At 34.3% G+C, this 27,841-nt stretch overlaps 9 protein-coding genes across 10 annotated transcripts; 7 read left to right on the forward strand and 2 right to left on the reverse strand.

The window, feature by feature from the left end:
• The first annotated feature begins 668 nt into the window (after positions 1 to 668).
• Alas (5-aminolevulinate synthase) lies at positions 669 to 3,568 on the forward strand. The gene is made up of 2 exons (XM_018013178.2): positions 669 to 2,034; positions 3,116 to 3,568. Exons 1-2 carry the CDS (start codon positions 795 to 797, stop codon positions 3,490 to 3,492), a joined length of 1,617 nt encoding a protein of 538 aa, XP_017868667.1. The 5' UTR covers positions 669 to 794; the 3' UTR covers positions 3,493 to 3,568.
• Positions 3,569 to 4,161: 593 nt separating this feature from the next.
• Positions 4,162 to 5,892, forward strand: or (AP-3 complex subunit sigma-2 or). Its single transcript, XM_018012295.2, has 4 exons — positions 4,162 to 4,323; positions 4,555 to 4,646; positions 5,119 to 5,539; positions 5,602 to 5,892. The coding sequence occupies exons 1-3, from the start codon at positions 4,255 to 4,257 to the stop codon at positions 5,531 to 5,533; spliced, it is 576 nt and encodes a 191-aa protein (XP_017867784.1). The 5' UTR covers positions 4,162 to 4,254; the 3' UTR covers positions 5,534 to 5,539; positions 5,602 to 5,892.
• Positions 5,893 to 6,598: 706 nt separating this feature from the next.
• Fmo-1 (Flavin-containing monooxygenase 1) lies at positions 6,599 to 8,478 on the forward strand. Its single transcript, XM_018012286.2, has 5 exons — positions 6,599 to 6,962; positions 7,068 to 7,254; positions 7,342 to 7,513; positions 7,578 to 8,113; positions 8,177 to 8,478. Exons 1-5 carry the CDS (start codon positions 6,778 to 6,780, stop codon positions 8,342 to 8,344), a joined length of 1,248 nt encoding a protein of 415 aa, XP_017867775.1. The 5' UTR covers positions 6,599 to 6,777; the 3' UTR covers positions 8,345 to 8,478.
• Positions 8,479 to 8,612: 134 nt separating this feature from the next.
• On the forward strand, positions 8,613 to 10,580 carry LOC108614951 (uncharacterized). Its single transcript, XM_018009171.2, has 4 exons — positions 8,613 to 8,853; positions 9,560 to 9,753; positions 9,809 to 9,888; positions 9,950 to 10,580. Exons 1-4 carry the CDS (start codon positions 8,812 to 8,814, stop codon positions 10,249 to 10,251), a joined length of 618 nt encoding a protein of 205 aa, XP_017864660.1. The 5' UTR covers positions 8,613 to 8,811; the 3' UTR covers positions 10,252 to 10,580.
• Positions 10,581 to 10,654: 74 nt separating this feature from the next.
• Stoml2 (stomatin like 2) lies at positions 10,655 to 12,387 on the reverse strand. The gene is made up of 7 exons (XM_018012292.2): positions 12,246 to 12,387; positions 12,092 to 12,190; positions 11,818 to 12,025; positions 11,550 to 11,749; positions 11,346 to 11,490; positions 11,153 to 11,268; positions 10,655 to 10,954 (listed from the first exon to the last, which is right to left on the reverse strand). Exons 1-7 carry the CDS (start codon positions 12,285 to 12,287, stop codon positions 10,682 to 10,684), a joined length of 1,083 nt encoding a protein of 360 aa, XP_017867781.1. The 5' UTR covers positions 12,288 to 12,387; the 3' UTR covers positions 10,655 to 10,681.
• On the reverse strand, positions 12,246 to 16,548 carry thoc5 (THO complex subunit 5). Its single transcript, XM_018012285.2, has 7 exons — positions 16,218 to 16,548; positions 15,372 to 16,157; positions 15,186 to 15,301; positions 15,040 to 15,127; positions 14,355 to 14,891; positions 12,498 to 14,294; positions 12,246 to 12,436 (listed from the first exon to the last, which is right to left on the reverse strand). The coding sequence occupies exons 1-6, from the start codon at positions 16,296 to 16,298 to the stop codon at positions 14,052 to 14,054; spliced, it is 1,851 nt and encodes a 616-aa protein (XP_017867774.1). The 5' UTR covers positions 16,299 to 16,548; the 3' UTR covers positions 12,246 to 12,436; positions 12,498 to 14,051.
• LOC108616846 (uncharacterized protein C6orf136 homolog) lies at positions 13,120 to 14,018 on the forward strand. The gene has a single exon (XM_018012294.2). It carries the CDS (start codon positions 13,120 to 13,122, stop codon positions 13,942 to 13,944), a length of 825 nt encoding a protein of 274 aa, XP_017867783.1. The 3' UTR covers positions 13,945 to 14,018.
• Positions 16,549 to 16,626: 78 nt separating the features above from the next.
• Positions 16,627 to 18,623, forward strand: LOC108616843 (heme A synthase COX15). Its single transcript, XM_018012289.2, has 4 exons — positions 16,627 to 16,854; positions 17,326 to 17,440; positions 17,496 to 17,628; positions 17,691 to 18,623. The coding sequence occupies exons 1-4, from the start codon at positions 16,762 to 16,764 to the stop codon at positions 18,541 to 18,543; spliced, it is 1,194 nt and encodes a 397-aa protein (XP_017867778.1). The 5' UTR covers positions 16,627 to 16,761; the 3' UTR covers positions 18,544 to 18,623.
• Positions 18,624 to 18,770: 147 nt separating this feature from the next.
• Positions 18,771 to 27,241, forward strand: alpha-Catr (alpha-catenin related). 2 transcript variants are annotated; one of them, XM_018012284.2, is made up of 7 exons: positions 18,771 to 19,288; positions 19,870 to 20,050; positions 20,167 to 21,650; positions 21,719 to 22,024; positions 22,685 to 22,891; positions 23,171 to 23,264; positions 23,362 to 23,502. In XM_018012284.2, exons 1-6 carry the CDS (start codon positions 19,253 to 19,255, stop codon positions 23,210 to 23,212), a joined length of 2,256 nt encoding a protein of 751 aa, XP_017867773.1. In that variant the 5' UTR covers positions 18,771 to 19,252; the 3' UTR covers positions 23,213 to 23,264; positions 23,362 to 23,502. The 2 variants fall into 2 exon arrangements, with proteins under 2 accessions (XP_017867773.1, XP_089327703.1); XM_089471577.1 differs by lacking the exon at positions 23,171 to 23,264 and adding an exon at positions 26,459 to 27,241 and having other exon boundaries at positions 18,797 to 19,288; positions 23,362 to 26,254.
• The last annotated feature ends 600 nt before the right edge of the window (positions 27,242 to 27,841 follow it).

Below are 27,841 nucleotides of genomic sequence, written 5' to 3' on the forward strand. Positions count from 1 at the left end.
TCACAAAAAGTGAGAAATTAGGCACAAAAAAATTGATTATATTGTTAAAAACAAAAATAAAAACAAACTTTCAATGTAATAATATTGAATCAAAATCCTTAATGCAAGTGCAATCATTATAATACAGAAATTTTTGTTTAAGGATAAAAGCTGATCATTTTGGTTAATATTTAAAAAATACAAATTTAAAAATTGTAAATTGAATATTGTTTATTTTTAGAATTTGCATTTCTTGTATTGTAAAGAAGTTATTTTTTATCCAAAAAATAAAATTGGTTTTGAAATCTTATTGAGGCAGAACAATTTATTTATTTTATAATTAAAGGTATTTTATACAAAGTCTCCAGGACTAGAATTAAAAGTGCCACAGTAAGTAAGTTGTTTTTAAAGTAAAATTATAGAGCCGTTAAAGCCTAAAGTATCTCAGCTACTGCTCGGTTGACAATATGAATCCAATTTCCTCAATGATTAAACAATATTTGTTAAGGCACCAATTGAATAAGTAAGTTATGAATATGATGTGATATATAATAAAATACAAAATCAAAAACAAAATAATATAGTATATTAAGTAGCAAAGTTAAGAGGAGTCCAATTCAGAAAAATTCATATTACGAATAATTGTGGGAGCAATCGATATATCTGAGCACATATGGTCAGATGCAATCGATATATCGCCTGATTTGGTCATCGCTAGTTTTCTCATTTATATTTTGCAACTTTCGGTTTTCTTGCATAATTTGAACTTGCGCCGAAGTCCAATAACGTTCATTTAATAAAACGCTCGCTCAACTATGCAGTGCCCGTTCCTGAATCGTTTCAGTGCAAATTATCTACGCAATTATGCCGAGATATTGTACCAATCGTATGGAGTGTTCTGTCCAGTTATCAGCAAATCCAATAAGACAACCCAAAAACAACTTTCTCTTTTAACACCAATTCCAAATTCTGTGAAGTCCGCAAGGTCATACTCTTCGAAAAGCTATTCGGTTGGTGCTAGCTCGGCAATAAATGATGTAAGACGTGGCCGTGGAAACGAAATTGGCACAGCTGCAGAAAATTCAACTTTCCAGTACGAAAAGTTTTTCAACGAGCAAATATTAAAAAAGAAAAGAGATCATTCATATCGTGTTTTTAAACGAGTGAATCGCTTAGCTGGTGATGGCCTTTTTCCCCATGCTCTCGATTACTCCTCGCAGTCTGAGAAACCCATTACGGTTTGGTGCTCCAATGACTACCTGGGTATGTCGGCGCATCCCCAGGTGAAACATGCTGTCAAGGAGGCATTGGAAAGGCACGGATCTGGTGCTGGAGGAACACGTAACATATCAGGAAACTCATTGCATCACGAGCGACTTGAAAGGAAGCTTGCTGATCTCCATCAAAAGGAGGCGGCGCTGCTCTTTACCTCTTGCTTTGTGGCCAACGACTCAACCTTATTTACGCTTGCGAAATTACTGCCGAATTGCCACATATTCTCGGACTCTGGTAATCATGCTTCTATGATTATGGGCATAAGAAATAGTGGCGTACCCAAGCACATCTTTCGACATAACGACGTCAATCACTTACGCCAACTGCTGCAACAAGTGGACAAGGCGACACCGAAAATAGTTGCATTCGAGACTGTGCATTCCATGACCGGTGCAATATGCCCATTAGAAGAACTGCTCGATGTTGCGCATGAATACGGAGCCATTACCTTCATTGACGAAGTCCATGCGGTTGGACTATACGGCGACCATGGCGCTGGGGTCGGGGAACGTGACGGCGTGCTCTCTAAAATGGACATTATTTCGGGTACCCTAGGCAAGGCATATGGCAACATTGGTGGCTACATAGCCAGCACTGGTGCCCTGGTTGACATGGTGCGATCTTATGCTGCTGGCTTCATATTCACTACGTCATTGCCGCCAACTGTTCTCTGTGGCGCACTTGAAGCTGTGACCATACTGGCCTCGGAGGAAGGTCGACAACTGCGAAGTATCCATCAACGAAATGTTTCGTACTTGAAGAATCTGCTCAAACGAGAAGGTAAATTTGCATTTTGAAAATTGTATATTCTATCAGCATTCATTAGCATTTGCATTAGCATACGACTAAAGTAAATAAATTCGGCTCAACGAGCTGAGTCATGTTAGCTGTCTGTTTTTGAAAATATTAGTTCGGAATGGCATTTTAATATGCTTTTAATTCGAGCAGTTTAGTTGTTCTGAGACTAAAATATGACACATAACTAATAACATATATTGTTTTATAATTTGCTCAATATATGAAAATATTGAACATGTAGCATGACTTGAGTAAATTTAGCCATGTGCGTTTTTACTGTTTATACTCAATATTAGTATTACAACAGGCAGATAATGCTTACACCACAAGAATGTTGCTTGATAAGAAAAATGTTGACAACGATGACGACGCTAATATATACATATATATATTTTTAGTAAAATTATCTGTTATTTATATAAACAAAATTTTGATAGATAATATTACAAAAAGCGTCATGTAATTTAAAATAAATACTCGTATATATTCATGTCATGCATATCGCAAAGAATTTAAATTCGCAACACGAACATTTTTAGAAATTTATTGCCCATTTCCTTTCATATGTGAGCATTCCGAAACTTAAATATCTTTCCTAATTTTAAATATGCATATACATATTTTTTTTTCCTTTCCAATCTGACCAAAAAAATAAGCAAATTAACTAGTAAAACTGCACATATAATGAATATTATTGATGAGCATTGTTGACATTTGATATAAGTACTTTTCCTTTGCCAACTAAGATCGTGGCAAATCACATAGACTATATTTACCAAATTGGCTAGTGGCCTGTAAAAATGTATTATGTAATCAATTACAGCACCTGATAGTAGAATTTCAATTTCTTTAAATATATTTATAGTTTCAGCGACTAGAATGTTCTTATCTATGTAACAGGCAAAGAACAGACTAATTTACTGCAGTTATATGCAACTGTTACGTTAGCTTTTAAAATGTTTAATGCTAATGCATTTTAAAAGTATATTATAAATATTCTGCTATTAATTTTTTTGAATAACTCCAATAACTTTATTTTAATATATATTTAATTTTATTTCAGGTTTTCCTGTTGAAGATACGCCAAGCCACATTATTCCAATAAAAATTGGAGATCCCCTTATATGCAGTCAAATCTCAAATATGCTTATGGACCAGTACGGACACTATATGCAATCAATAAATTATCCAACAGTTGCTCGCGGTGAGGAAAAACTTCGTTTGGCTCCAACACCCTTCCATACTTTCGAAATGATGAACGCTCTAGTTTTGGACTTGAAGAAGGTGTGGGATACGCTCAAGCTCTCTACAAATGTGCCGCTAACGCCCAACGGATGCATGTTTTGCAGTAGCGACAGCTGCTTCCATCACGAGAACTGTCCAGATCTTGAGTGCGGCATTCCCAACTGCCCGCGCTTAGAATTATCGGTCGCAGCTTAAAATCATTTTAAGCTGTTTTACCCTTTTTCTGGCTTTTTGTGCATTATTAACAATAAATAATGGTTACGGTATTATATTTGATGTTGCTTTTAAATGTTAACAAAACTATAATTGGTGTTTTAAAGTGAAATACAAGAGTAAAAATATTGCTTGATTAAAAAAAAACATACAAATTATTTTATTGGGTTAAACAATGGAGTTCTCAAATTTGTTTAATAAACAAAATTTTAAATTAATTTGTTTATGACATTAGTTTGGTCATCATCGCCTGATATTAGGCAATTAGGCAATAGACAAAATTTTGTTATCCCTTTACTGCTTTAAGAGCCAAGACGTCGCATTGACACTTGCGTGTCTCACGGATATTGGAGTAGGGCGGTGTTTAATTATTATTTTGCGTTTAGTTTCTTATATTGTGTTTAGGCTATGCAAACAAATACTTGCGTGAGTCAAACTCAAACGAAATGAACGCCAGCCTTAAGTTATTAAATTTTTAGCCCAAAAGTAATAATTTATGTGACTTCTCTTACCATAAACTTGCCATACTACAGCAATTAGTAACTGCAGAGAAATCTGTAGTTGGCCTCGAAAGCAAAAACGAAATGCTGCACAGTGGAAATGGCTTGGTTAAAATCTTTCAGCTTATCGATTCTTTACCGGCTCGATAGTTTTAGTGTCATCGCTAATAATAAACATCAATACTAACATATGTTACAATAAGATTTTGCGAATCTCTAATTTGTGATTTTTTCACAATTAAAAATGATAAAAGCTATACTTGTATTTAACAATCATGGGAAACCTCGTCTATCAAAGTTCTATCAATATTTTGTAAGTATTAAGCGTTTCGAGTAGATGTACATTACTTTCGTATGTTAACAAAAAGTGAAAACAATACGTAGCAAAAATAAGAGTGGGTGAAGTACATACAAGTTTGTTTTGAATTTGTTTTAAAATGTAAATATTTGTTGGTATATATTTATATTTGGTATATATCTGTGCTAAAACATATACTATACTATACTATAAAGTACACAAATTAACTGATTCTATTTTAACTAGGATGAAAGTCTGCAACAACAAATCATTAAAGAGACGTTTCAGCTAGTCTCAAAGCGCGATGATAACGTTTGCAATTTTCTGGAAGGCGGCAGGTAAAATTACAATAATATAGAATATAAGTAAAATTCTAGGTTAACATAAATCTTCTGAATATATGTGTTGAACATACAGCTAGTCATTTCAGCAATCACATAAAGTTAAACTAACCCAAACAAGTATGATCAATGCATTTGATGTAAATTGATCAATTAGCAACAAAGGTATTCACTATTAAAATAAAAATTGAAGTAAAACTGTAGGAAAGTCCAAACTCGATCAATTGGCGAAAAGCCATTTATAGTATTTAATGTTTTAATCCTCATATTGTTATCATATGAAAAATATAATACATCAAATTTGTTTGATAATATAAATATAAAAAAAAAGCCTTATCTGCAGCGACGAAATTTTTTTTTGATAGTTTTGACCTCCAATTAATACCCCCAGCAAAACTATTGCGGCAGATGTATAAATCTAATTAACTAAAGAATTCCTATAGATTAATTAAAAATTATAATCCCTTAGCTTAATTGGCGGCTCCGATTACAAGCTGATATACCGACACTATGCCACACTCTACTTTGTCTTCTGTGTTGATTCCTCAGAGAGTGAGCTGGGTATATTGGATCTGATACAGGTGTTTGTCGAAACTCTGGATAAGTGTTTTGAAAATGTGTGCGAATTGGATTTGATATTTCACGCTGATGCCGTTCATCATATTCTGTCGGAGCTCGTTATGGGCGGAATGGTGCTGCAAACAAATATGAATGACATAATCACGCGGATTGAAGATCAAAATAAGTTGATCAAACAGGAATCAGGAATCTCAGCGGCGCCAGCGCGTGCGGTTAGTGTTGTCAAAAGCATGAACATTCCACAGCAAATCAAGGACATTAAACTGCCAGACCTTCCACAAGCCATAAAAGATTTGAAATTTTGATTCGAGGTAAGTTTATGAACTTTACTTTTTTATTTGATATGCTTAATTAAATTCTGATCTTCTTACAGGTGTGCCGCTACAAATGTTATTATTAAATTAGTGATTTAAGTACTAATAGATTAAATCTGAATTTAATATATATTGTCCATATAATAAAGAAAGAAATAACTACTATTATACAAGTTTAGCAATTATTATAGTTGAACAAATGTTTATGAAATATTGTATGTAAGCTCTACTCCCCACTAATGTCTAGACACTCCCTGATCTCACTTGACTATGTGAGAAAATTGGAAAATATGAAAGATTATTTTCAGAATTGTTATTAAAACATGATATTATTGTACTTTTCCTATCAATTGTTTAAATCAATTTATCAATTATTTAAATATAAGGAAGTAAGTATAATATTTTTTATTAATTTCCATCTGACTTGTTACGCCACTACGAATCACTTTTGTAGATCTTTGGCTTTTTGGCATTTGCAAATATAGGGAATATTCGGCTTAAACATATGGACATTCACATGAATTAAAAAATTCATACATATTCAATAGCTGATTGATGATTGGGTTTGGCCAACTATAATCAAAATGCAATTGAATTATTTAATATTTATAAACTCTTAAGAGCAGAGTATCTGCAAGTCGATCATTGCATTTCAACGGAAAATATTTTGCTGATAAATATACCATTGAAATATATATATATATATTAAATATATTAAGGCAAATAAGTGCCGTTCCGGTATTCAGCTCTTGGAGATACTTAAAATTTCTGATTGTTACATATATGTAGCTGCTATATATGCACGCACAATGGCGATTTGTTATTGATGTTGAAAACGAGAACATTCTCAATACAGACAAAGAAAAGCAGTCGAAACAGGTGCCACCGACTGCTTAATACCCGAGCTACACAATAAGACACAATAAGAGTTTATTTTTAGTATGGGCAGAATATTATAGGGAATATATTGAAGATTAAATAGATGCCGCGGCTTCAATGAGCGTATACACTCGAGCTGGCATCCCGAATTTCAGCTATCTACCCTGATGAACGTTGCAAAAAACTAATATACTCACTCTAGCAAGCCTAAACGGGTATAATCAAGCTTGAGATTGCGGTGTAGATTACTTGCTCATCTGCTCGCATGCATACATAAATTAATAGGGCAACGGAAATAATCGTAATATTCAATTAAAGCGCTTGCATTGAGCAACATCGATCCGAAGTCTGGAATAATGAGTTTGTGCATAATTGGGGCTGGCACCGCTGGACTTTGCTGTGCTCGGCGTGCACTTGAGAATAATCAAATTCCGACAGTTTTTGAACTTTCAAATCAAATCGGTGGCACATGGATTTATAACGAGAATACTGGAACAATCAATGGCATCGACGTGCACAGCAGTATGTATGAGAATTTGCGGTATGTAATCGACTATATATTAATATTGGAATATATCCATATAGTATAACTATATCCTTAAATTGTAAAAGTGTAATTAAATATACTATATTTCCATATATTTAGCACTAATTTACCCAAGGAGGTGATGGGATTTCCGGATTTTGAGATCGGCGCGAACATAGATTCCTATATATCATCTCAAGACATTTGCTTGTTCTTGAATCGTTATGCTGATCATTTCGAGTTGAGAAAATATATAATTTTCCAATCCTATGTATTGCGGGTCTTGAAGAAGAAGGATAAATGGCAAGTAAGTAGCATATAGAATATAAATCACTAGACAGAAAAATACTATAAAAGAATACAATCTAATCTGTTTTAATTTACCTTTTTAAAGGTCCTTGTCAAGAATCTCTTGACAAATGTTATGAAATATTATTATTTTGATAAAATAATCATAGCAAATGGGCATTATCATACTCCGAATTATATACAAATCCCGAATGCGAATCTGTTTAAAGGCGAATACATGCACAGCCATGATTATCGAAAAAGCGACGTTTTCCAAGGTACTTTTAAGATTGAAGATATTATATTATCAAATTTACTTTTAGTTTCTAACGATTCCTACAGGCAAGCGCGTTTTGGTGATTGGCGGCGGACCAAGTGCCTTGGACTTATCGAATATCATATCGAAGGCGGCAAAGGAAGTTACTCTTAGCCACCATTTGGAGGGTATTTCGAATTCGATATTCCTTGAAAATGTCACGACTAAACCGGATGTCAGGGAGTTGAACGAGAATGGCGCATATTTTGTGGATGGATCCTACAAGGAATTCGATACGATTTTCTACTGCACCGGCTATAAGTATTCCTTTCCGTTTCTCAGCATTAATGCAGGCATCTATGTCGAGGACAATTGGGTGCAAATGCTCTATAAGCAGTGCATCAATATACGAAATCCCTCAATGGCGCTGATTGGTTTGCCATTCTATGTGTGCGCCGCGCAGATGATGGATCTGCAGGCACGCTTTGTCTACAGCTACTTCTATGGCAAAAATCAATTGCCGTCAGCAAAGGAAATGACCGAGGAAACAGTGAACAAGGTGAAAAGTCTATTGGCCCAGGGCTTTAAAAAGCGACAGGCACATATGCTAGGCAATAATCAGGTGAGTCTTGAGATTAACTAATCTAATCCACACAGTAATAAAAATGTCTTTATTTCATTTCAGATGCAATATTTCACAGAATTGGCGAATGCAGCGCAGATTGAGAACATTAAACCAGTTATGGCAAAATTACATTGTGAGAGCAGCAATTTATTCAATGAGAACTTGCTGCACTTTCGAGAGGACATTTTCAAGATAATTGACTCTGAAACGTTCGTTAAAGTTAACTGATAAGCAATCATATATTTTGTTCTATAAAAATAAACATAAATATATGAAGAAAATAATCATAATTTTAAGCAATAAATGAATAAAAATTGTGTCAAAAAAACATAAATAAATAAAATAAAACATGTATAACTAAATCATCAATGGATTACAAAAATGTGTCAGAAAAAAACTAAACAAAAAATTAAATCTATAGAAAACTATGTGTTTTAATCCTCCTTCCCCTCTCATACTAAATCGAACTAAAATATTCTAAATTTTATCTTTATATAGGGTTTATAATTTTTGTATAGAATAAATACAAATTTAGCAAATTCTAATTCTTTTTGGCGGAACTCTCACAAAAATTCATATTATTTTTTCTACTCGTGCAAATTCTTAATTAGCGAGCAGTCAAGAACAATGTAATTCCCATTGTTTAGCTGAGAAGAGAATCTTAAGCAGAGTTTTTCTGTCTGTGTTAAATCAAAATGAAGTTTGCTGCTTGCATATTTCTTAAAGTTCTTCAAATTGTGAGTATATATAACTAAAACTTATATTCAATGAAGTTTTATAAATATATAGATTCTATATATAGATTATACATAGTAATTATAAATTTTAATAATGCGCTCAGTAACCTTGAAAAATACTTGCAAAATACTGTACTGCTACCACACCCATATACGCAATTGAGATTTGTCACTGACCAAAGACAAATGCTTTTATGATTTCGGTATACCCTTCACTCAAGAGGAAAGAGCTGGGATCGCCGCGAACAACATTCAATTTTTGTGCGCTGCTGAGTTCGGTGATTTGAGAGACCAAAGAGAGAGATAGAGTGAGAGAGAGAGAGTAGGACAAATAGCGCATAGCATCGCTTCATATAAGAATGGGACCATTTCGTTTCAGCGCTCGCAACGAACTGACTTTGTAGTCTTGTATTTTCACTGCTCGAGCCGTAAGAGACGGAGCCGAGCAACTACGAAGGTGAGTAGTCCCTAATGCACATTTTTTCGGTGGTGAAAAAGTTTGTTCTACATGTCTCATCTATGTGTTCTTTGGTCAGTGGATTTGTCAAAGCTGTCTATTTTTCTTTTAAATAGTGTTTAAATAGTGTTAGTATATTATATTATTATATTAAAATATATTTTATTTATTTATTTTTTATAAAATATTTTAATTAATATTTTTTAATATTAAATATTAAATTTTTTTTAAAAATTACCTCACCTTTAGGTGGTCACTGTGTCCGCAACAATTCTCAAAAAGTTATCCGACCGCTATTCGGAGCGTTTGGTAACGAGCAATAAGAAGAACCTAAGGGAATGGATGCTTTTGAATACGATTTCTTTGACAAAAGAAGCCGATGATTTTGGTGATCTCGCCTATATAGGCTATGTATTTATATCGTCAATCTTATTGCTATCGAGGTAAGAATAAAAATACCTAAATATATAAAATTCATATTTTACAATTCTCATACAGATTCAAAGAGAAAACTAGGAATTATCACATTACTGAGATAATTTTACTAAGTTTTGGAGTATTATTTTTTATCATACAAGGTATATATTAATATTGCTTTAGCTTTCGAATTGCATTTGTCTAAATATGATATTTATTTAGGGCTACTAATATTTGGTATTATTGAGGAGTTACAAGATAATATTTTAGACTTTGGCTACTCCCTGGGAGCTGTGACGTTTCTCTGCGCAATTCTCTTTGCCATTGATCTATTCTTTTTCAAGCAAATGGCCGATCCGAAGAATGCAATATCCCAAACAGATTTGGAAAATGCTATTGAAGCACCCATCAAAGAGGTCTATCAAGTAACTAACATTCCCAAGGTGAATTCACTCGAGCAATGCTGTCATCCATCGGCTACTAAAAATGTCAGAAAACTTAAATATCTACGCACGGATTTATAATTGTAATTGTTTAGATTTTTCTTAATATTCAAATTTAATAACTTGAGCAGATATAAATTTAAAACAATACATCAAAATAAATGTAACAAATTTATTTTAATTGGAAGTACCTGTTTATAGATTCCATATGTGATTTGTACTTAATTATTAAAAAAGCTTTGCGAACAAATTAATTTCAATTATACATATCTAAAATTATATTCTTTTTTTTTTTTGAAGCTACAGGTTTTTTATAATTTTTGTAAACTTCAGCAATTTTATTAGAATAAATTCAGAAAAAAAAAACAAATTTATAACTTTATAAAAACAAAATATTCTGAAGCTGCTAACTCATTGGAAATTGATTCTAAATATATGTATATTTTATTATAATAAACAAGTGTAACCAAATAATCACAAACGATTTGTGATTTGTTACTAAAATTTGATTTTATTCAATATTAATTTTTACAGCATTCTTTTCTTCACTCAGTTGATTGTATTCTACATTTTTCTTAAGATGTTGTTGTTGTTCATTGCTTTGTGGAGGCAAAGCAAAGCCCTGTTTAGAGACAGCATTGTACACAGCCAGAGCTTGCGCAACAAGTCCAGTTACATCTCCTGGATTTGATGGCAATATCATCGTATTGTTCGACTTTGCTAACTTCTCAAATGCGACAATGTATTGTTCGGCCAATGTTAAAGATGCTGCATTTCTACCGTCCTATAATACAAGATAAGAGTATATGAAAGATATTGAATTAACCTACATAAATCATCTAACCAAGTATTTGTTTTTGTCTAGGCATATTTTTGTACTTTGTTTTTGGATTTATGCACCGAACCGGAATTGAATTGGGTAATAGGCACATTCATATTTTCTTTCTTAAATAGGTCTCATCTTGTTGAATTTTGCTCTTACCGTATGTGCTAAAGATTTTGATATAGCTTGTAGACTACGAGCTCGTGCATCGGCGACTGCAATGATGGCAGCAGCCTCTCCGCTGGCCTTGTTAATGTGCTCTTGCCGTTCAGCCTCTGAAATTATAATTTATTTATACATTTGCATAAATTAAGCTTAAGCAGTGCCTGAATAGATATACTGTTGTACACACCTGACGCTAATATTCTTGATTTTCGTTTGCCTTCAGCAATATTGATTTCGGCTTCTCGAACACCCTCCGACTCCAGAATAGCAGCTCTTTTTCTTCTTTCAGCTTCGACTTGCATTTGCATCGCTTCATGGACTCTAGTTGGTAACTAATCGATTTCAAGAATATCAGATGTGTTTGAACTTAATTTAAATACTAAATAGTTACCCTAATATCTCGGATTTCGTAACGTAAACAGGCAATGCCCCAAGCTTCGCTGGCTTTATTTATGGAATCGACAATGCTAACATTCAGGGATTCTCTCTCGCGGAACACTTTATCCAATGACATTTTACCAAGCTCAGATCTCATTGTCGTCTGCGCTAGTTGAGTTATAGCGAATTCGGGATCCTCTACACCATAGGAAGCTAGAAAAAGAACAAACTTGATGTGCTTAACTTTTCTAATGAATTGTGTAATAGTTAGTAAGGTATACCTCTATACGGATCAATAATGCGTAAGTAAAGCACGCCATCAATGCTGAGTGTGACATTATCGGATGTAATGGCGCTTTGTTTGGGTACATCTATCGCGATTTCCTTTAAGCTTTGCACATATTTGATTTTATCGGCGACGGGAACAAGTATATTGAGACCGGGATCTAAAATTCTATGAAACCTTCCCATACGTTCCACTACCCAAGCCTTTATTAAATATTGTCATAGTAAAAGTTTCGATTGTTTAATATAACAAATTAATATTTCGCTTACCTCTTGCTGTGGGACAAACATCACAATTGTGTTCATTGGCGTGGAGGCTTTTCCTCTCAATTGCTTAACGATGCTCGTGCCGGCAATTAAAAGTTCTTTCTAAAATACCATTATATCATTACTTACATAATCTTTGGATTGTTATTATACTTACTTGCGGCATTAATCTACGCGCTGAAAATAGTAACCTAGACATTTTCAAATATCCAGACCTTGGTACTAGACAAATAATATAATTTACTTAACATCATGTTCCTAAGCACAGGGTGATTCAATAAGAACACTGGCCGGCTTTTCAATACATAATGCCTCGTTTTCACTGTCACAATCGAATCGATATTGATGCTATTCATAATATATGATATGATTATGGTAAGTAAATATTTATATGTACTTAAATATTTACTTAGTTTTAATTGTCCACAATTTTAAGGATCTGCAGAAAATATATTGCATTATTTGAGATAATACACAATTATTTTAATAATGTGCAGCCTCAAGAATACAATATTGAAAAAATAGGAGATCAGTGTGTAATTGAGTAATAAGTAACTTTTTCAAAATTCAATGCAAATCTCAGGTTACAAATTACTTAAATATTCATTTTCTCTATTGCTTTAAAAACCTACACCGTCTATTCTGATTATATCAGTTACATGTTCTACAAATTCCATATGTTGTCAACACATTGATTGTTGATAATTTGTTGAGCTTTTATTATCGGAATTTCCCGTGACCGATGTTGTTCAACTTACATTCCATCACAGGGCTATCGATATTCTTCAACAATATCATGTGTGCTACCTATCGATAGATTATAGATATTCCAGTTCTATCATTATGGTACTTATCATAAGCAATTTCGTTTTCTAACCTTAGCTAATATTTAATATTGATTATATTATATAAATTGTCATTTATAGAAAATACGCGGAATTGTTGAGAACTGATCTATTCGACCTGTCATTAAAATAAGAACGTAGTTTTTAAGAAGGTTCTATTCTAAATTGTATCCTGAAACATATGTAATGCAATCACTACGGTCGCTGTTTGTGCAGAACTCAATCATAATGATGCGTGGAGCCCGGATTATTAGTCTAAATGGATGGTGTCACAGGCAGCGGTCATGGACGTCCATTCTGCGGCGGCTATACGTAACACAAGTGAAATGCACAAATCCTTTAATTCAAAAATGCAATATTACACAAACGGCTTCTGATGGAAATCGTGAGACCAAACCAAAGAATAACCCGGCTTTGGATAACAAGTCCAATAAAAGCGCCGAGGACTTAGATCGCGCCTACAACGTGCTGAAGAGTACGTTGCCAAAGCTGTTCGTCGAACCCCTGGATTACTCCATTTATAGCCCAAATCTAATATTTCAAAATAACATAACTGGCAAATATACGGTAGGTCTGTACCACTATGTTAAGCAAATAGCTATTCTACGAACCGTTGGTCATCTGAAGTATGCGTATGTTAAATTTGAGATCCTTAAAATAACGAAACACCCGGACGATTGTACGGTTCGGATCAGATGGCGAGTGAGAGGCATATCGGGCTTAAAAGTAATGTTTCAATTTTGGAAGTACAAAGTGTGGCAGCTGCAAGAGGTCCTTAAAGATCAGGAGGCGTGGTACGATGGATATTCAGTATGCTTTCTAGGCGAAGACGGCTTAATTGGCAAGCATATCGTTGACAAAATAATGCCAGATGAGAGTCGCGAAATCGTTGACAACAGTTCCGGCTCAGCGTTGCCAACTGGGTCCGTAGCGGCTACGGCGACGGCGACAGTATCACAAAAGATCAACTTTCATCCTCATGAATATTTATTGTATCCATTACGAAATTAAACTAAAATAGTTGGGGCCACATCAAATGTGGGTCAGCAATTACTTAAACAAATAAATTTTTTTTGGTTTAAATATTCATATTGGCGTTGTTAAAAACTTATATTTATTTATTGCTTAAATGTAAATGTAGAGCCCTTCATTATGTACTTATATGGACGCAAACGAATTCGTTTCGTAAATGTACTAATATATGGTTTCTCTTTGTTGTATTCCCGAACTGTCTGCATGGCACCTTCCGTTTCAAGGAATATATCGAAACTATATATGGTACGAAACAGTTGGGAGTATAGCAGTCGATTGCCCTTCTTCAGTTGTGACGGCTGCAAGGAGTTCGTCCAAAATTCCATCATCTGTGAAACGAGTTGAAATATTTCAGCATCAGTCAACAACATATATAATTTGAAACTCACTTTTATAGCCGCATTGTTCATTGAGGTGTGTCGTCCATTCCAGTGTACACTTAGGATCCAAAGTGGAATATCTAGGGGATAATTGCTGGGGATTCGAATGAAGCACTCCATTTTGGCAGATCCACGTACAATTACAGCCCTATAGGAAGTGTACGTAATTCCATTCGATGGCGTCAAATTGTAAATTAATCCAGCGTTTTGGATGTTAAACTCCTCACTGGAGATTGCAGTCCACTGCACCAGGCTGCACGATAAGCCATCTGGATAAATATTCTCCTTTGAGGCAGACAGATCGACATCTTTATAGGTCAAACCACGAATTTGCTGAGTTAGCCGTAGCCACGATCGCCAACGTTTCAAGATCCGCGTAAAAACTTTGCGAATCCACTTATGCAAATTGAATTCATGCTTGAAATGTTGCTTCTTGTTGACTGTTGCTATCGAGCACATGCTTTGCAGCCAACAATATGGTTTTCCGAATCCATTTTCAACCAAATATTCCAGGCACTGCTCCGCGGTTAAATTTAAGTTTTGCAGCTGTAAATATAAATTAGAGCAAGTTATTGGATGTTAAATAATACAATAGATTATTTTTTTAAAAGTCTTTTTACTGCTGCATTTCGAAGATTCAGATGCCATGTAAAAGCTAAATTGCCAATAATTAGTTTCTCATTTTTTGTCTCACCTCATATTCTATGCCTGGAATAGGAATATGATCTCCTGTATCATCCGGATATAAATGACCGAGCAGGTCCTCAACCAAATTGGCATCTCTGAGGAAAATTAAACTTAAATTACATTGAATAAAGTACTAACAGGATTATTACGAACCCTTGAAAATTGGAGTTGTTTGTGCTGTTTAGTTGTGCCCGAACGGTTACACATTTAAGCAATTCCCAATATCTCACAATTAATACCAGCTCAGAAGACTTATCAGGACTGTCAATCTGAAGTAAAAATAAGTTAAAATGGTTCAGCAATGCTGAATATCCTTATAGACGGTTTAGCTCAACTTACAACTAGATGTATATGAAGAGGATGACATTTCAAGACACGATCCAAGGTATTATCAGGCACAGCTTCACATGAATTACTTTTCTCGGTGAAATGCCGACGTTCCTTCAATGTATTTTCTGTTTCTAAAAGCAACTCCTGCATTTGCTGATCACTCTCGAAACCAACCACTTTCGATGCGAACTCTTTTCTGGTACGCTGGAGGGCTTGTAAATTGATAAACAATATGTACAGAGCTCGTGGCAAATACTTGAATATTGAGCTTAATTTCCATTCGACATCGAGGGACAGCTGCAGTGCATCGTGCAAGGGCTTGGTTGATTCGAGGAGCGTGCGTAGGGCTGGAGCGAATGAGAGATATTTTTGTGTCTGCTTCAAATTATCCTGCAATAGCTCCTGTTTTGAGGTAAGTAAGGCGCTATACTGATTATCCAATTCTTTACGCAATCGCAATTCGCATTCCAAACGATACAAATGCGTTTGGTGATCGGACATATTTGTCTTATCACTGCCCTCATCGGCAAACTTTGAGGCATATTCTTTATCTGACAACAATTCCAAGTAGGTATCGCGACTCTTGAATTTCTGACACCGCACGATTTCCTTCTTTAAATGGCTAACTTCATACAGCAGATTTTGCAACTGCAATCTGCTCAGATCCACTTTAGATTTTTGTAAATGTAATTCATCTCGCCCAGATTTAATATTCCGCTTGACTTTCCGGTTTGCGTGCTTCAGGGCTACAAACATTAGTACACCTGATGATTGCTTCAATTCCAAAACATGTCCCTATAAAAAATCAAATATTTTAGGTATTCAGTTGATCTTAATTTCATTTTGTGTACCCACAGCGCTTTTCAATTCAAAAAGATCATCCATAGCTTCTTTTAACTTCACAAATTGTGTGCTTAATAAATCCTCCATGTTCATATTGCCGGCAAACGATTTAGTAAATTAATGCCGCTTAAAATACTTTTATAAGCACGAATGTGGATATTAGAGGCAGCGTCTAGCCGACTATAGAGATGCAAGATTCCCTTTTCGATATATAGTCACACGTGCGGTAGTTCTAGTATCGATATAAAACGATGAATTTAAACAGTCGCCATTCGGCGTCGTGTTTTGTAATTGAAAAGTTATTTTGTTTTTCTTTATATTTAAATAAGTTTTAAGAACTAACATACCTAACTAATATGAAAATATTTATTTTGTTTTATCATATCGTTAATACATCCGCAGTGGAAACAGGCCACAAAAGTTATCAAAATGATTATTTTGTTTAGTCGATACATTAGTTGCTGTTATTATGCACATCTCTACCTATTATATGAAAGGACTTTAACATAAATATATAAGCCTCCTTCTGTGAAATATAGAATTATTCCTTTCAATAATGCTTCGGTCGATGTATCAAAGGTCTAATGCTTTTAGGCTTATGCTTCCATCTCGCCGATTGCAGCAAACAGTCGCGGAAACCCAGATCAAAGTAAGTAGCAAGTCAAGCCAACGTAAGTCGTAATGAGTTTTTTAATTCCCTCATAATTTTATTTATTGACTAAAGAAAAAAGAATAATATTAAGAAACATCAGAATATATATTCTGCACATATAGATCCCAAAATATTTATTACCTCAAAAGAATTAAGTTGTTGAACAACTTGCGAAACGAAACGAATCTATATTTTTCTTGCTATCTACCCGGCTTTTTACTAAAGTAAATAATAAAAAAAACAGAAAGGCATATTAAAACGTTGACTTTAAATTAAAGCGGTTCCGACAAATATAAAGTAATTCTTGTATATCTACTAATTCTATATTATATTTAATAATTGCAGCTAATGCTGTTTGTTGTTTGGATTTCCTATTTACTTTTACAATTATTTTGGACTCTATTATGTAATATTAATATTATTTTTACGATCATCAGCTTACTAATTCGATTTTCTCATTTATTTTAGCATATACCGACGCCAGCTCCGCCAGTGAACCCAATAGTTAAGTCAAGTCCAAATAAAACAGTCGGCAAATGGTTTCTAGGATGCAGTGGCATGGTCTTCGTTGCTGTTGGACTGGGTAAGTGGAAAGTATTATAATAAACATAAAATATAATTAACATTTTTTCATAAAGGTGGCGTGACAAGGCTGACTGAGTCTGGCCTTTCAATGGTATCTTGGAACTTGATTGGCGAGCATATGCCACGAAATCGAGATGAATGGATTAAAGAGTTTGAGAAATATCAACAGTATCCAGAATTTAAGCTGTGAGTAAACATAATAAATTAGCAAGTTAATTTTTTATTAAATACTAATGTTTTTTTTTCAGAAAGAATGCCAAAATGACTGTGGACGAGTTTAAATTTATTTATATAATGGAATATATACACAGAATGTGGGGTCGTGCAATTGGAGCATTTTTCATACTGCCTGCCGCATACTTCTGGAAGAAGGGCTACTTTTGCGCAAAAACAAAGAAAATGGTTCTGGTATTGGGAACATTAATTGGCCTGCAAGGATTGATGGGATGGTATATGGTTAAGTCCGGATTGGAGAACAGATTTGATAATCCAAATGATGTGCCTCGAGTTTCTCAATATCGACTAGCCTCCCATTTAGCTGCAGCATTTGTGCTATATTCGTTATTCTTATCGAACGCGATGTCGAAATTGATACCAGCGGAATCATTGACGTCGGCAGCAAAGCGTATACCTAAAATAAAAATGCTGTCGCACTTAACGAAAGGCATGGTGTTCCTGACGGCAATCTCTGGTGCATTTGTGGCTGGACTGGATGCTGGATTGGTTTACAACTCATTTCCGAAAATGGGTGATGACTGGATACCCGATGACATTCTGCAATTTAAGCCAATACTCAGAAATGTTACAGAAAACCCAACAACGGTTCAATTTAACCATCGCATCTTAGGCATCACAACTGTATCATTGATCACAGCCTTGTGGCTGACAATGAGAGGACAGAAACTGCCCAAGCGTGCAAAGTGGGCTATCAATGCGGTCGCTGTTATGGCCTGGACCCAAGCTACCTTAGGTGTAACTACCTTGTTAAATTATGTACCTGTGCCTTTGGCAACAGCTCATCAATCTGGTTCATTGATACTCCTAAGCACTGCCGTGTGGCTTTCACATGAACTTCGGCTTTTGAAGTACATACCTAAGTAAATAATAGTATTTGTTTGATATTGATGATTACATTGTAACTTGTAAATAAATATATGTATTTTATAAAGAAATGTAAAAAATTATTTTTTTTTAATGCAAGAGCTATTATACAATTCCCTGTATAATTAGTTTTTCATAATCTCATTCCGACATATATTTATTTATGAAATTTAACTGTATAAGAAAGGAACCTTCAAATATTTGTATAATCCTATACAAAATATGCAAAATTTAAACAATTTAAAAACTTAACCTAAAATTAAAGTATTTAAATTAAACAGTTATTTTGTAATGTTACCTGTGAAAGTAACTGTTCTTTGCTGTTAACACTTTTGTTAACTGCGCAGAGGAAATTCGTGCGCAAATCCCAATACGAAATTGATATATATGTATATTTATATACCTATATACATATATGTAAAGAGGTGCGCAAGTGTTTTGTGACCATCAGAGTTAGTAATTGAAGTTGACTGTTGTTTTTTTTTTCGTTATTTAAAACATTAATACAAAATGTACATAGATAATTAAAGAAAACTTGACGCTTAATAATAATAGATAAACTATTTTAAAGAGACAACACTCAAAAATATATTGTCTAGGCACAGAGGCTGTTTACGAAAAATCAATAATTTTATACACATTAAATATAAATGTGCGAAGCCCAAAACACAAATACGAAGCAGCTTAAACGGAATTTAGCACTATAAAAATGTATGGCCTACCTCCAGCTGCGCTTGATGTGAACGTAAGTTGATATAAGTGATATTGGATAAAAATTGCATGTGATGGAATAGCTATTTGATTAGTCTATAATCTATATACCTCTCTCTATATAGACGTAGTTAATTGAATATCAATAAGCATACAGACGCAATTTAGATGGTACTCGAATGGTATACATATATACTCTCGTACATATCAAGTAGACAATCGCAGACTTTTGCAATTTAAACTAAGTGTTTTACCAGACATAGCCTACCTCATATATAATCGTTTTTATAGCTAAGGTTCGATGATTGATTGATTGACTGAGGGTAAAGTAAATGTGTAATAGATTCTAGCTCGACTGTACATTTTTCGTCAATATTTGAGACACATTTGTTTATTGCCTTTTTGACTTTGAGGCCCATAGAAAAAAGCTACAGGTCCTACCACAACTTCATATTGTCTTACTCCCTCTCCCACTGAGCAATGATAAATGATGTGAGTAAAGCAGTTTGAGCTCTTACATAGTTATGCCACTGCCTCTGTCTGGCTTTATCTCTAGCATAGTAATATCTATTCTCTCTTATATCTAATATTATTTCATTTGTTTATTACTTACAGAATCAGCGCTTTCGACTACGTGATATTGACAACGAGCACATCATGTCAACTTTTGGAAATATTGGACACTCCTTGAGTATATCTGTGGAGAGATTTATAACGATTGGTGAAATAATTGCAGAGGAAAATACGGATATCAAAGTGGATATGTATGAGGCGGCCAGAGAGGCGAGAGATGCAGGTAAGGATTTCTATAAAAATATTATATTATATATAATACTTTAAGATGTTCAACTTTAATATACACTCTATAAGTAATATGTATATGACTCACTTAAATTGTATTCTTCATTTTAGGAAAATCGATTGAACAGCTTTGTGAGCTTTCGCCTTTGAGTGGCATGGAGGTTCGTCATCATATCGAGCCCTTGAAGGATTATGGTGCCATTATATTGGCAGCCAGATCTCTACTATCGTCTATAACGCGAATTTTACTGCTCGTCGATATTGTTGTGGTCAAGAAGTTGCTCACAGCAAAGAAGCGAGCATCGGAGAGCTTAGAAAAGTTAGAGTCTGTTATGAATTTTACGGAGTTTGTGCGTGCGTTTTCTATTTTTGGTACCGAGATGATCGAACTGGCTTACTTGACGGGACATCATCGTAACTCTTTTAAGGAGGAGCGCAGACGTGCTCAGATGTTCTCGGCACGCCAAATTCTGGAGAAGTCTATATCAATTCTACTGACATCGTCAAAGAATAGTTTGATACACAGCGATTGCGTGATAGTTAAAGAGAATCGTGACACCGTCTTTTGTCAAATTCGACGGGCCATGGACTTGATACATTTCGTCATAAAGGATAGTATTTTCGACTCGGCAAAGCACATGGCCTTTCGCAATGCGCGCTGCAATTCGAACTATGAGAACGAGAGCATCTATACGACAATTAAGCGCATTATAAACCTCATTAAGAAGTTCAAGCTGCAGTCGATTCAGTACGACTGCAACAGCAACAAGGAGGGCAACAACAATCCTGATGCGTTGTATTCTCTGTTCGATGATGAGGACTGGAAGAGCGAAAAGAACTTAGCTCCGACTGTGGGCAGTCATATGATAAAGAATACAAATTTTAAGAAACACCTAACCTACGAGAGTCTGGACCTGCGGGATGAGCTGTCCGTGGCGTTTGACAAGCTGTTCGAGAAGGCGCATGACTTTACTGACTCGCCTTATATAAGTCATGAGCATCGGAAGAGCATACTCATCTACTGTGAGAACTGCAAGGTCGAGTTTGAAATGTATTTGAATCTATTGATAAAGGATCAGCACGATAATCGAGGGGTGGGCGCACCGATCCAGAGCAGGGATCCGGAGCTGGGCATGCTCGGCAGTCTGCAGGAGTTGTGCAAGCAGCTTGTTATATCTGTGTCCAGTCAGATCGCCGACTTCAACGAGTCGCTGAACGTTTGCAAGAAGATTGTGAAATCGTTTTATGCCTTGGCCATGGCACACGATCTGGAGAACCTGAATCAATGCTCGGCGAAATTTCACGACTGCTGCGATCACATTTTCGACATTTGCAAATTGTTGCAGCACATCGCACCGACGGAAGGCCTGCAGGTGCATGCCAAGTGCTTGGCAATCAACCTGAGAATCTACGGGCCACAGGTATTTATTGCCGCCAAGATTCTGTGGAAGTACGCGAACAGCAGTGCAGCGAATGAAAATTTCGAATCGTTTTTGGAAATGTGGAAATGGCTAATCAACGAGATCTCACTGATTGCCAAGAAGATTCTCGCATCGGTGGACACAACCAAGGCGGACATAGATACCCAAATGGAGGTGAGCATAAATTAAACCAATTTAGAAATGTTCACGATTTTTAAATTGATTTGTTATTGCTCTATCAGAAATGTGAGACAACAATGAAATCATCGAAGCCTTATGCCGCGCCCACGGATGAGAGAGAAATGGTCGAGTACGCCGGGCTGGAGGGTAAAAACAACGGCGATGCAACTAAGTGGACGGACGATCTATCGGATGATAATGATATTTTGAAACGAGCTAAAAATATGTCAGCTATGGCTTTTCTGATGTATCAATTTACCAAGGGCAGCGGTTCTCTAAGAACGACACAGGATTTATTTACACAAGCTGAATACTTTGCTGAAGAAGCCAATCGACTTTATAAAGTTTTACGTCATTTTTCATATCAGGTGTGTGAGCTTGGAATGACAGAAATTGTTGAAATCATCGGCATGCCGAACATTTATTGTTATTCTTATAGAGTTCCAATCTACTCCATAGCTGCATAGGCAGGAAGCTAGAAAGACTAGGGAATAAAATGTAGCAGTTGAGAGCACAGAAAGCAGTGAGAGTGGGATCTGGAGAGGGAACGAGTAACAAAGAGGATGGGGCAGACAACGTGAAGCACAAAACGGGACGTAGAACATAAAGAGAAAACAGGGCAACAGGGAGCAGGAAACAACGGGAAGCGGGCAACTTGAGAAACGAGAGTAGAAAGTACTGAGTACAGGAAGTAGTGGGAACACAGAGCAGAGAGGAGGGAACAGAAAGCTAAGAACAGGCTGCTGTAAATCGTGAGCTAGGAACAGAGAGCTGAGAACACTGAGCTGCAAACGCAGAACAGGGAGCACTGAACTGAGAACATGGTCTATATGTAGATATAATATGACCTTCTACAAGTTAAAGGCTGTTAAAAAGCTGTTGGTTCAAAATAAGACTGAGCCACTACTAAACCCTAAAACTAGCCGAGTTCATAAGAAGTTAGAAGAAAATTAATTAAAGAGCTATTTAATCGAATGATATTTTTAATACATCCAACACATGTATAAATTACATGTATATATTTTCAGGTACCTGCAAGTGATAACAAGAAGGATCTTCTAAGTATTTTAGATAGAGTGCCGACTTGTGTGCAAGCTCTACAATTTACTGTGAAAGATCACACAGTCGGCAAAGCTGCGACATTTGTGAAAGTTGATCACGTCATAAGGGAAACCAAAAATCTTATGAATGTGATAAACAAAGTTGTCTCGAAATGTTTTGAGTGCGCAAATAAGGTAAGTACGATTCGATTACCAAATCACCATATATAGAGTCGGTTCACAAAGTAAAAGATAGTTTTGTCTTGTGCAAAATACGCTAGTTTGTCCGTCCGTAAGATCACAATTGTACTCTTCACTTAATTCACTTGCCCGAGAGGCAAACAAAATTTCACTTGTTCCACACAAAATAAATAGAGAATAGTATGACTAGTAGAGTATGACTAGAGTAGTAGCATCGCAAATTCGTAGGCTAGACTGGTTTAGTGCACTACTAAACGAACAGATATATTTTAGGCTACGGGTCTCAAAGGACAGCTGGACATGTCTTTGGCTTAGTTCAACTAATTTAGATCCTAGAACCAACCTGACGGTTCCAATATTTAACTGGGTAAATGGTGTTGGTTTCCTACTGAGATATTGCTAAATTTATATTTCTTCAAATTGATAGAAATGAACTCACTCATTAATAATATTTCCATTTGCAGTACAAATTAAATTTAACTGGTATTACGGGAGGACTCACGTCGGGCTCTGTGCGCGGCGATGACAACGTCTCGGGCGGAATGTGCGACTCGAAAGGAACAACCAGCAGCAGCGAGGGGAGCATGTGACATTATGGAATGGCTCGAAGAGCCAAGGGGGACGCCAGGCGGACGCGTGTATCATTCTTATTGTTTTGATCATGGCTAATAGCGAAAAGAATTTATCACTCTCATTATTACTTAGGTCTATACATTTGTTAACTAATTCAAACTCTGTATTTCGGCAGGCGACTGTCAAAGTGTATGTTGTAACATATTTGTACTCTGTAAGATACATATTTATATATTTTACTAATGCGAGAAACTAACTAACTAACACACACACAGACATACACACAATCAACCATCAATTATATATTCACAATTAATGTACGTGCTTTTAAGTGATCGAATAAAGATAAGTTGATGTGCTTTTTTGAAATTTCAAATTTGAAATCGATTTGGTATTTGTATGCCAGCTATTAGAAATGTATTTAAAAAAAAAAACGTGAAATAAAAACAAATTGTACTGCGTATTGGCTATTGGCGTGTTTTTTTTTTTTTTTTCATTAAGCTCATCATCTCCATCTCAGGTGATAAACGACTGCAAATGCTGCTCTCAAATGAAATTTTGAAATATAACTGGAAAGGCTTATGAAGTCGATGGAAAGCCAGCAGACTTCGTCCATTGGCTTTGCTACCTTCTGTGAACCCCATATGTAGTATGATATTCATAATCGGATGCAATAGCTTAATTGCTTGGGTTCACTTATTGTAGTTTTATATATAGTAGTAAATTATAGTATAAAGTAGTAGATAGTAGTATGTAGTACTAAATAGTAGAAAAAAGTAGTAGACATTTCAGTTATTGTACTAAATAGTAATAAAAAGGAGTATGTAGTAGCAATAAATATCGTAGTAAATGTAAATTACAATTGTGTATAATAATATATAGTGAATGGTAATACATGTCTATAATAAATAAAAAGTAGTATCGCCTGGGCTGTGCTATAGCTTAGTCTGGAAGAGAATATGTGACAAACTCCTAGATTGATGTATTACTCATATTTTATATATTTTATGCGACATTTATATATAGATATGTACATATATACCATATAATTTCATTTAATAATATTTAATAACAAAGCCTATATTATGTAACATGTTTTTGTCACTTTGTCGATTTTCTTTAGCTCCTTTGATAATGTATAAAAAACAAAAACAAAAAAAACAAAAAAAAAAGCGAACATATGTTTCAAATGTCTGCACAAGATTATTTTCAATCAAATGCACATACAAATGTATGTTTGCCAACTTCTTACTTAAGCTCTGTTTGTTGAACTGTTTACCACAAATTATGGGAAATATGGTGGAAATGACGCAGAAAGGCCACAGAATAGTTTTCAGCACCACTCAAGTTGAAACAGGAAATACCCTAAGTTCCCTACCCTAATTCCTAGAATCATTACTCACTAATGTAGTATATATACAAACGTATATGTAAATGATGTAAAAAATGGATAAAACATATATATAAAGTAAATATAAAACTATATCAACACTTCTTTAAGTACTTATAGCACAGGTACATCTTATACATATCTAATATTTTAATAATATAAATATAAAATATATTTATATAAGATATAATAAGTTCTACGTATGTATATAATATGATAAATATAAATAACTTACGATGCATTTAAGCATTCATTTATTTATAAATATTTTTATAATTTTGTCAAATTCTTGATAGGTTTCATAAGACCTTGTCAAGACAAAGTTTACAGGGTATCTAAATTCAACTAACTTAATTATAAAGATTATGCTTTTCAGCTGTATGTTCCCTCTTTGTTATCAACACCCTATTTTTCCATCCTTCCGCGATTTGGTATAAAATGAGCTGGTGTCGATGTGAAGAGAACAGTCTTTCCTTAGATTTCATTGTGCGTTGGTCAAGCTTTCAAGTTGAATAAGTTGAATTAAAGTATTTTTTTTTTAAATATATATAATAATAAAAATAAATAAGTATAAATAAAAATAAAACTTATATTCAAAATTCAAAGTTATTCAATACAGTAAAGTATTCATGCTAATAATGTTTATATTATTGGCTACCAAGTCTTGCTGTCAGTTATTTTTTCCCAATTATAAAACTTGTATACTCTTAATTCTACATACATAATTAAATATAAATAAATATTTGATTATTTTCTAGCTTTGGCGGTTGTTGAGATACTGGACTTACTGGAAATGATGTTGTGTACCATGTTGTCAAAAGGATTACTAAATCCTCTTCTCAGCTCTCTCGCCATTTTAACAAGATTTTCTTTCACTATTATTATTTTCAGCTTCCATTGAACCGATTGTGTTAGAGCCCTGCGATAATACCAGCAGACAATACGAGAAGTTATTGTGATTATTTTCTCCAATTACGTTGCCTTTTATTATCTTAAATTTATGTTTTCTTCTTTAAGATGACATTATATGGGGTCTGCGTTTTTTTGTTTGTTTTTTTTTTTTTTCATATGCGAAAAGCGTTAAGTGAAAAGCTACAATAATATATAATATAATTCTACCCTTTCTCAACTTTGGTATTGATTTTCTCTCAGAAGTGGATGACATTAGTTATGCTAACTTATTTAGTTCGTAATACCAAATTAAGTATATCAAACATTGTTAGAATATTTTTGTTCTTGAATTCTCCCTTTTTTGTTTAACGCATTTTTTCCTTCGCATATATAAAAGAAAACTAAAATATATAAATGTGTATATATTCTCAAAACATATGAACATGTACATAAAGTCCATTTAAGCAATCATTCGATTCTCTCCTATTTAAGTTAAATTACAAGTAATAACTAAATATAAATATTCATCTTTAGTTAGCATAAACAAACATAAGTTATATAAGTCTAATGTATACACCTTATTTATAATTATATATGATATTAATTTTATTTAATTATGAAAATTAACTTTCATATTTGTTTCTTATTGTAAAATAATTGCTAAATATCATGCATGTTTTATTTCGTTTATTTTTCATTTTATTTAGATGCTTCAACTGTACAGTTAAATTATGGCAGCTACTACATTCTTCAATCCAGCAGAGATATCATACCTGATAATATATTTAACCTGTTTCCGAAATTAACTGTCCTGCCACTGGGCCAAAAGAAAGCTTATTCCGAAAAGAATCCATCGAATCGTCAGGCGAAGCGCGATCTAGACAGTATTGGTGGGGGACATTTGATCAAGAAATCCCTATATTATTAACCAGAATATCATGACCCAATATCACTTTTCAAAATGTAAAGTCAATTAACAACTCTCTCCCAATACACTATCAATGTATAAATTATCTAAGGTAATAAAGCAATTTATGTGAAATACATATGTACATATAACTGTTTATACTGATTGTTGTTAAGGACTACTTTTGACACATTCCTATACTATTAGGGAATACGAAATATGAAACCGGAATGAAAATTTGTCAAGAAACACAAATGTTCAGTATTCATTCTCAGTCTCATTCTCTTTCTTACCTTCACGATCTCTTGTATCTTCAATCTTTCATTTTCTGTATTCTGCCTTTCATTGTCATTCCAAATCGTATTCCATTATTTTTATTATTATTCCTTATTTATTTAAATGTCAACTCTCACGTTCACTCGCTCATTTCCTGATTTGTTTATATATTAAAATATATCTTTTATTTTATCTTTTGTTTATCTAATAAACTTTTTATTAAACAAATTTTTGGCAAGAAGTGTAAGATGCAGAGAACATACAAAAAAATATTCATTTATTAAAATATATTTATAAGAAAAAAAAATATATATGAACAGAGCATAAAATATTTACAATTTCCTTTGGTTTCAAAAGCTTTCTTGGAAAACGTTGACGGAAAACTAGTGCTAAGGTAAGTAATATTTAATTACCAAATTAAATTAAGATTGACATTTTTAACAAACAAATCAAAATGGAATAAGAATTAAAATTAGTAATAAGCCAATCTAGCTAAAAAAAAATTGATCCATTTATTAACACTTCTTACCCATGATTACGGCTTGGGACTATCCCATACTCCTTAATCAGTCCTGTTGGCAATAATAATAATTAATATATTCCTCATTCGTTAACCCATCTGATTTTAATTTAATCGTTCTGCTTGTTTTTTTTTTTTTCAGAGTGCTTTTTGTCTTTAAGGATATTGCTCAGCAGGCATTGAAGTATCAGCGCGACATCAATACACAGAGCGATCTATGGGAATTGGCAGCCAACAACAACAACGATCATCGAGCAAATCGGCCAGCTTTAGCTAGAAAGGATTTGGCTTACAACAAGAATGCCTGGAAGAGTAAAACCAAAAGAAACTTTGATGAGATCGATAAGGCCTCCGTCAGCTTCGGCATACTCAATCCACTTGTATAGT

This window comes from Drosophila arizonae, chromosome 5 (genome assembly GCF_054131065.1).
Source record: "Drosophila arizonae isolate 15081-1271.41 chromosome 5, UAZ_ARI_1.0, whole genome shotgun sequence".
NCBI lineage: Eukaryota > Metazoa > Arthropoda > Insecta > Diptera > Drosophilidae > Drosophila > Drosophila arizonae.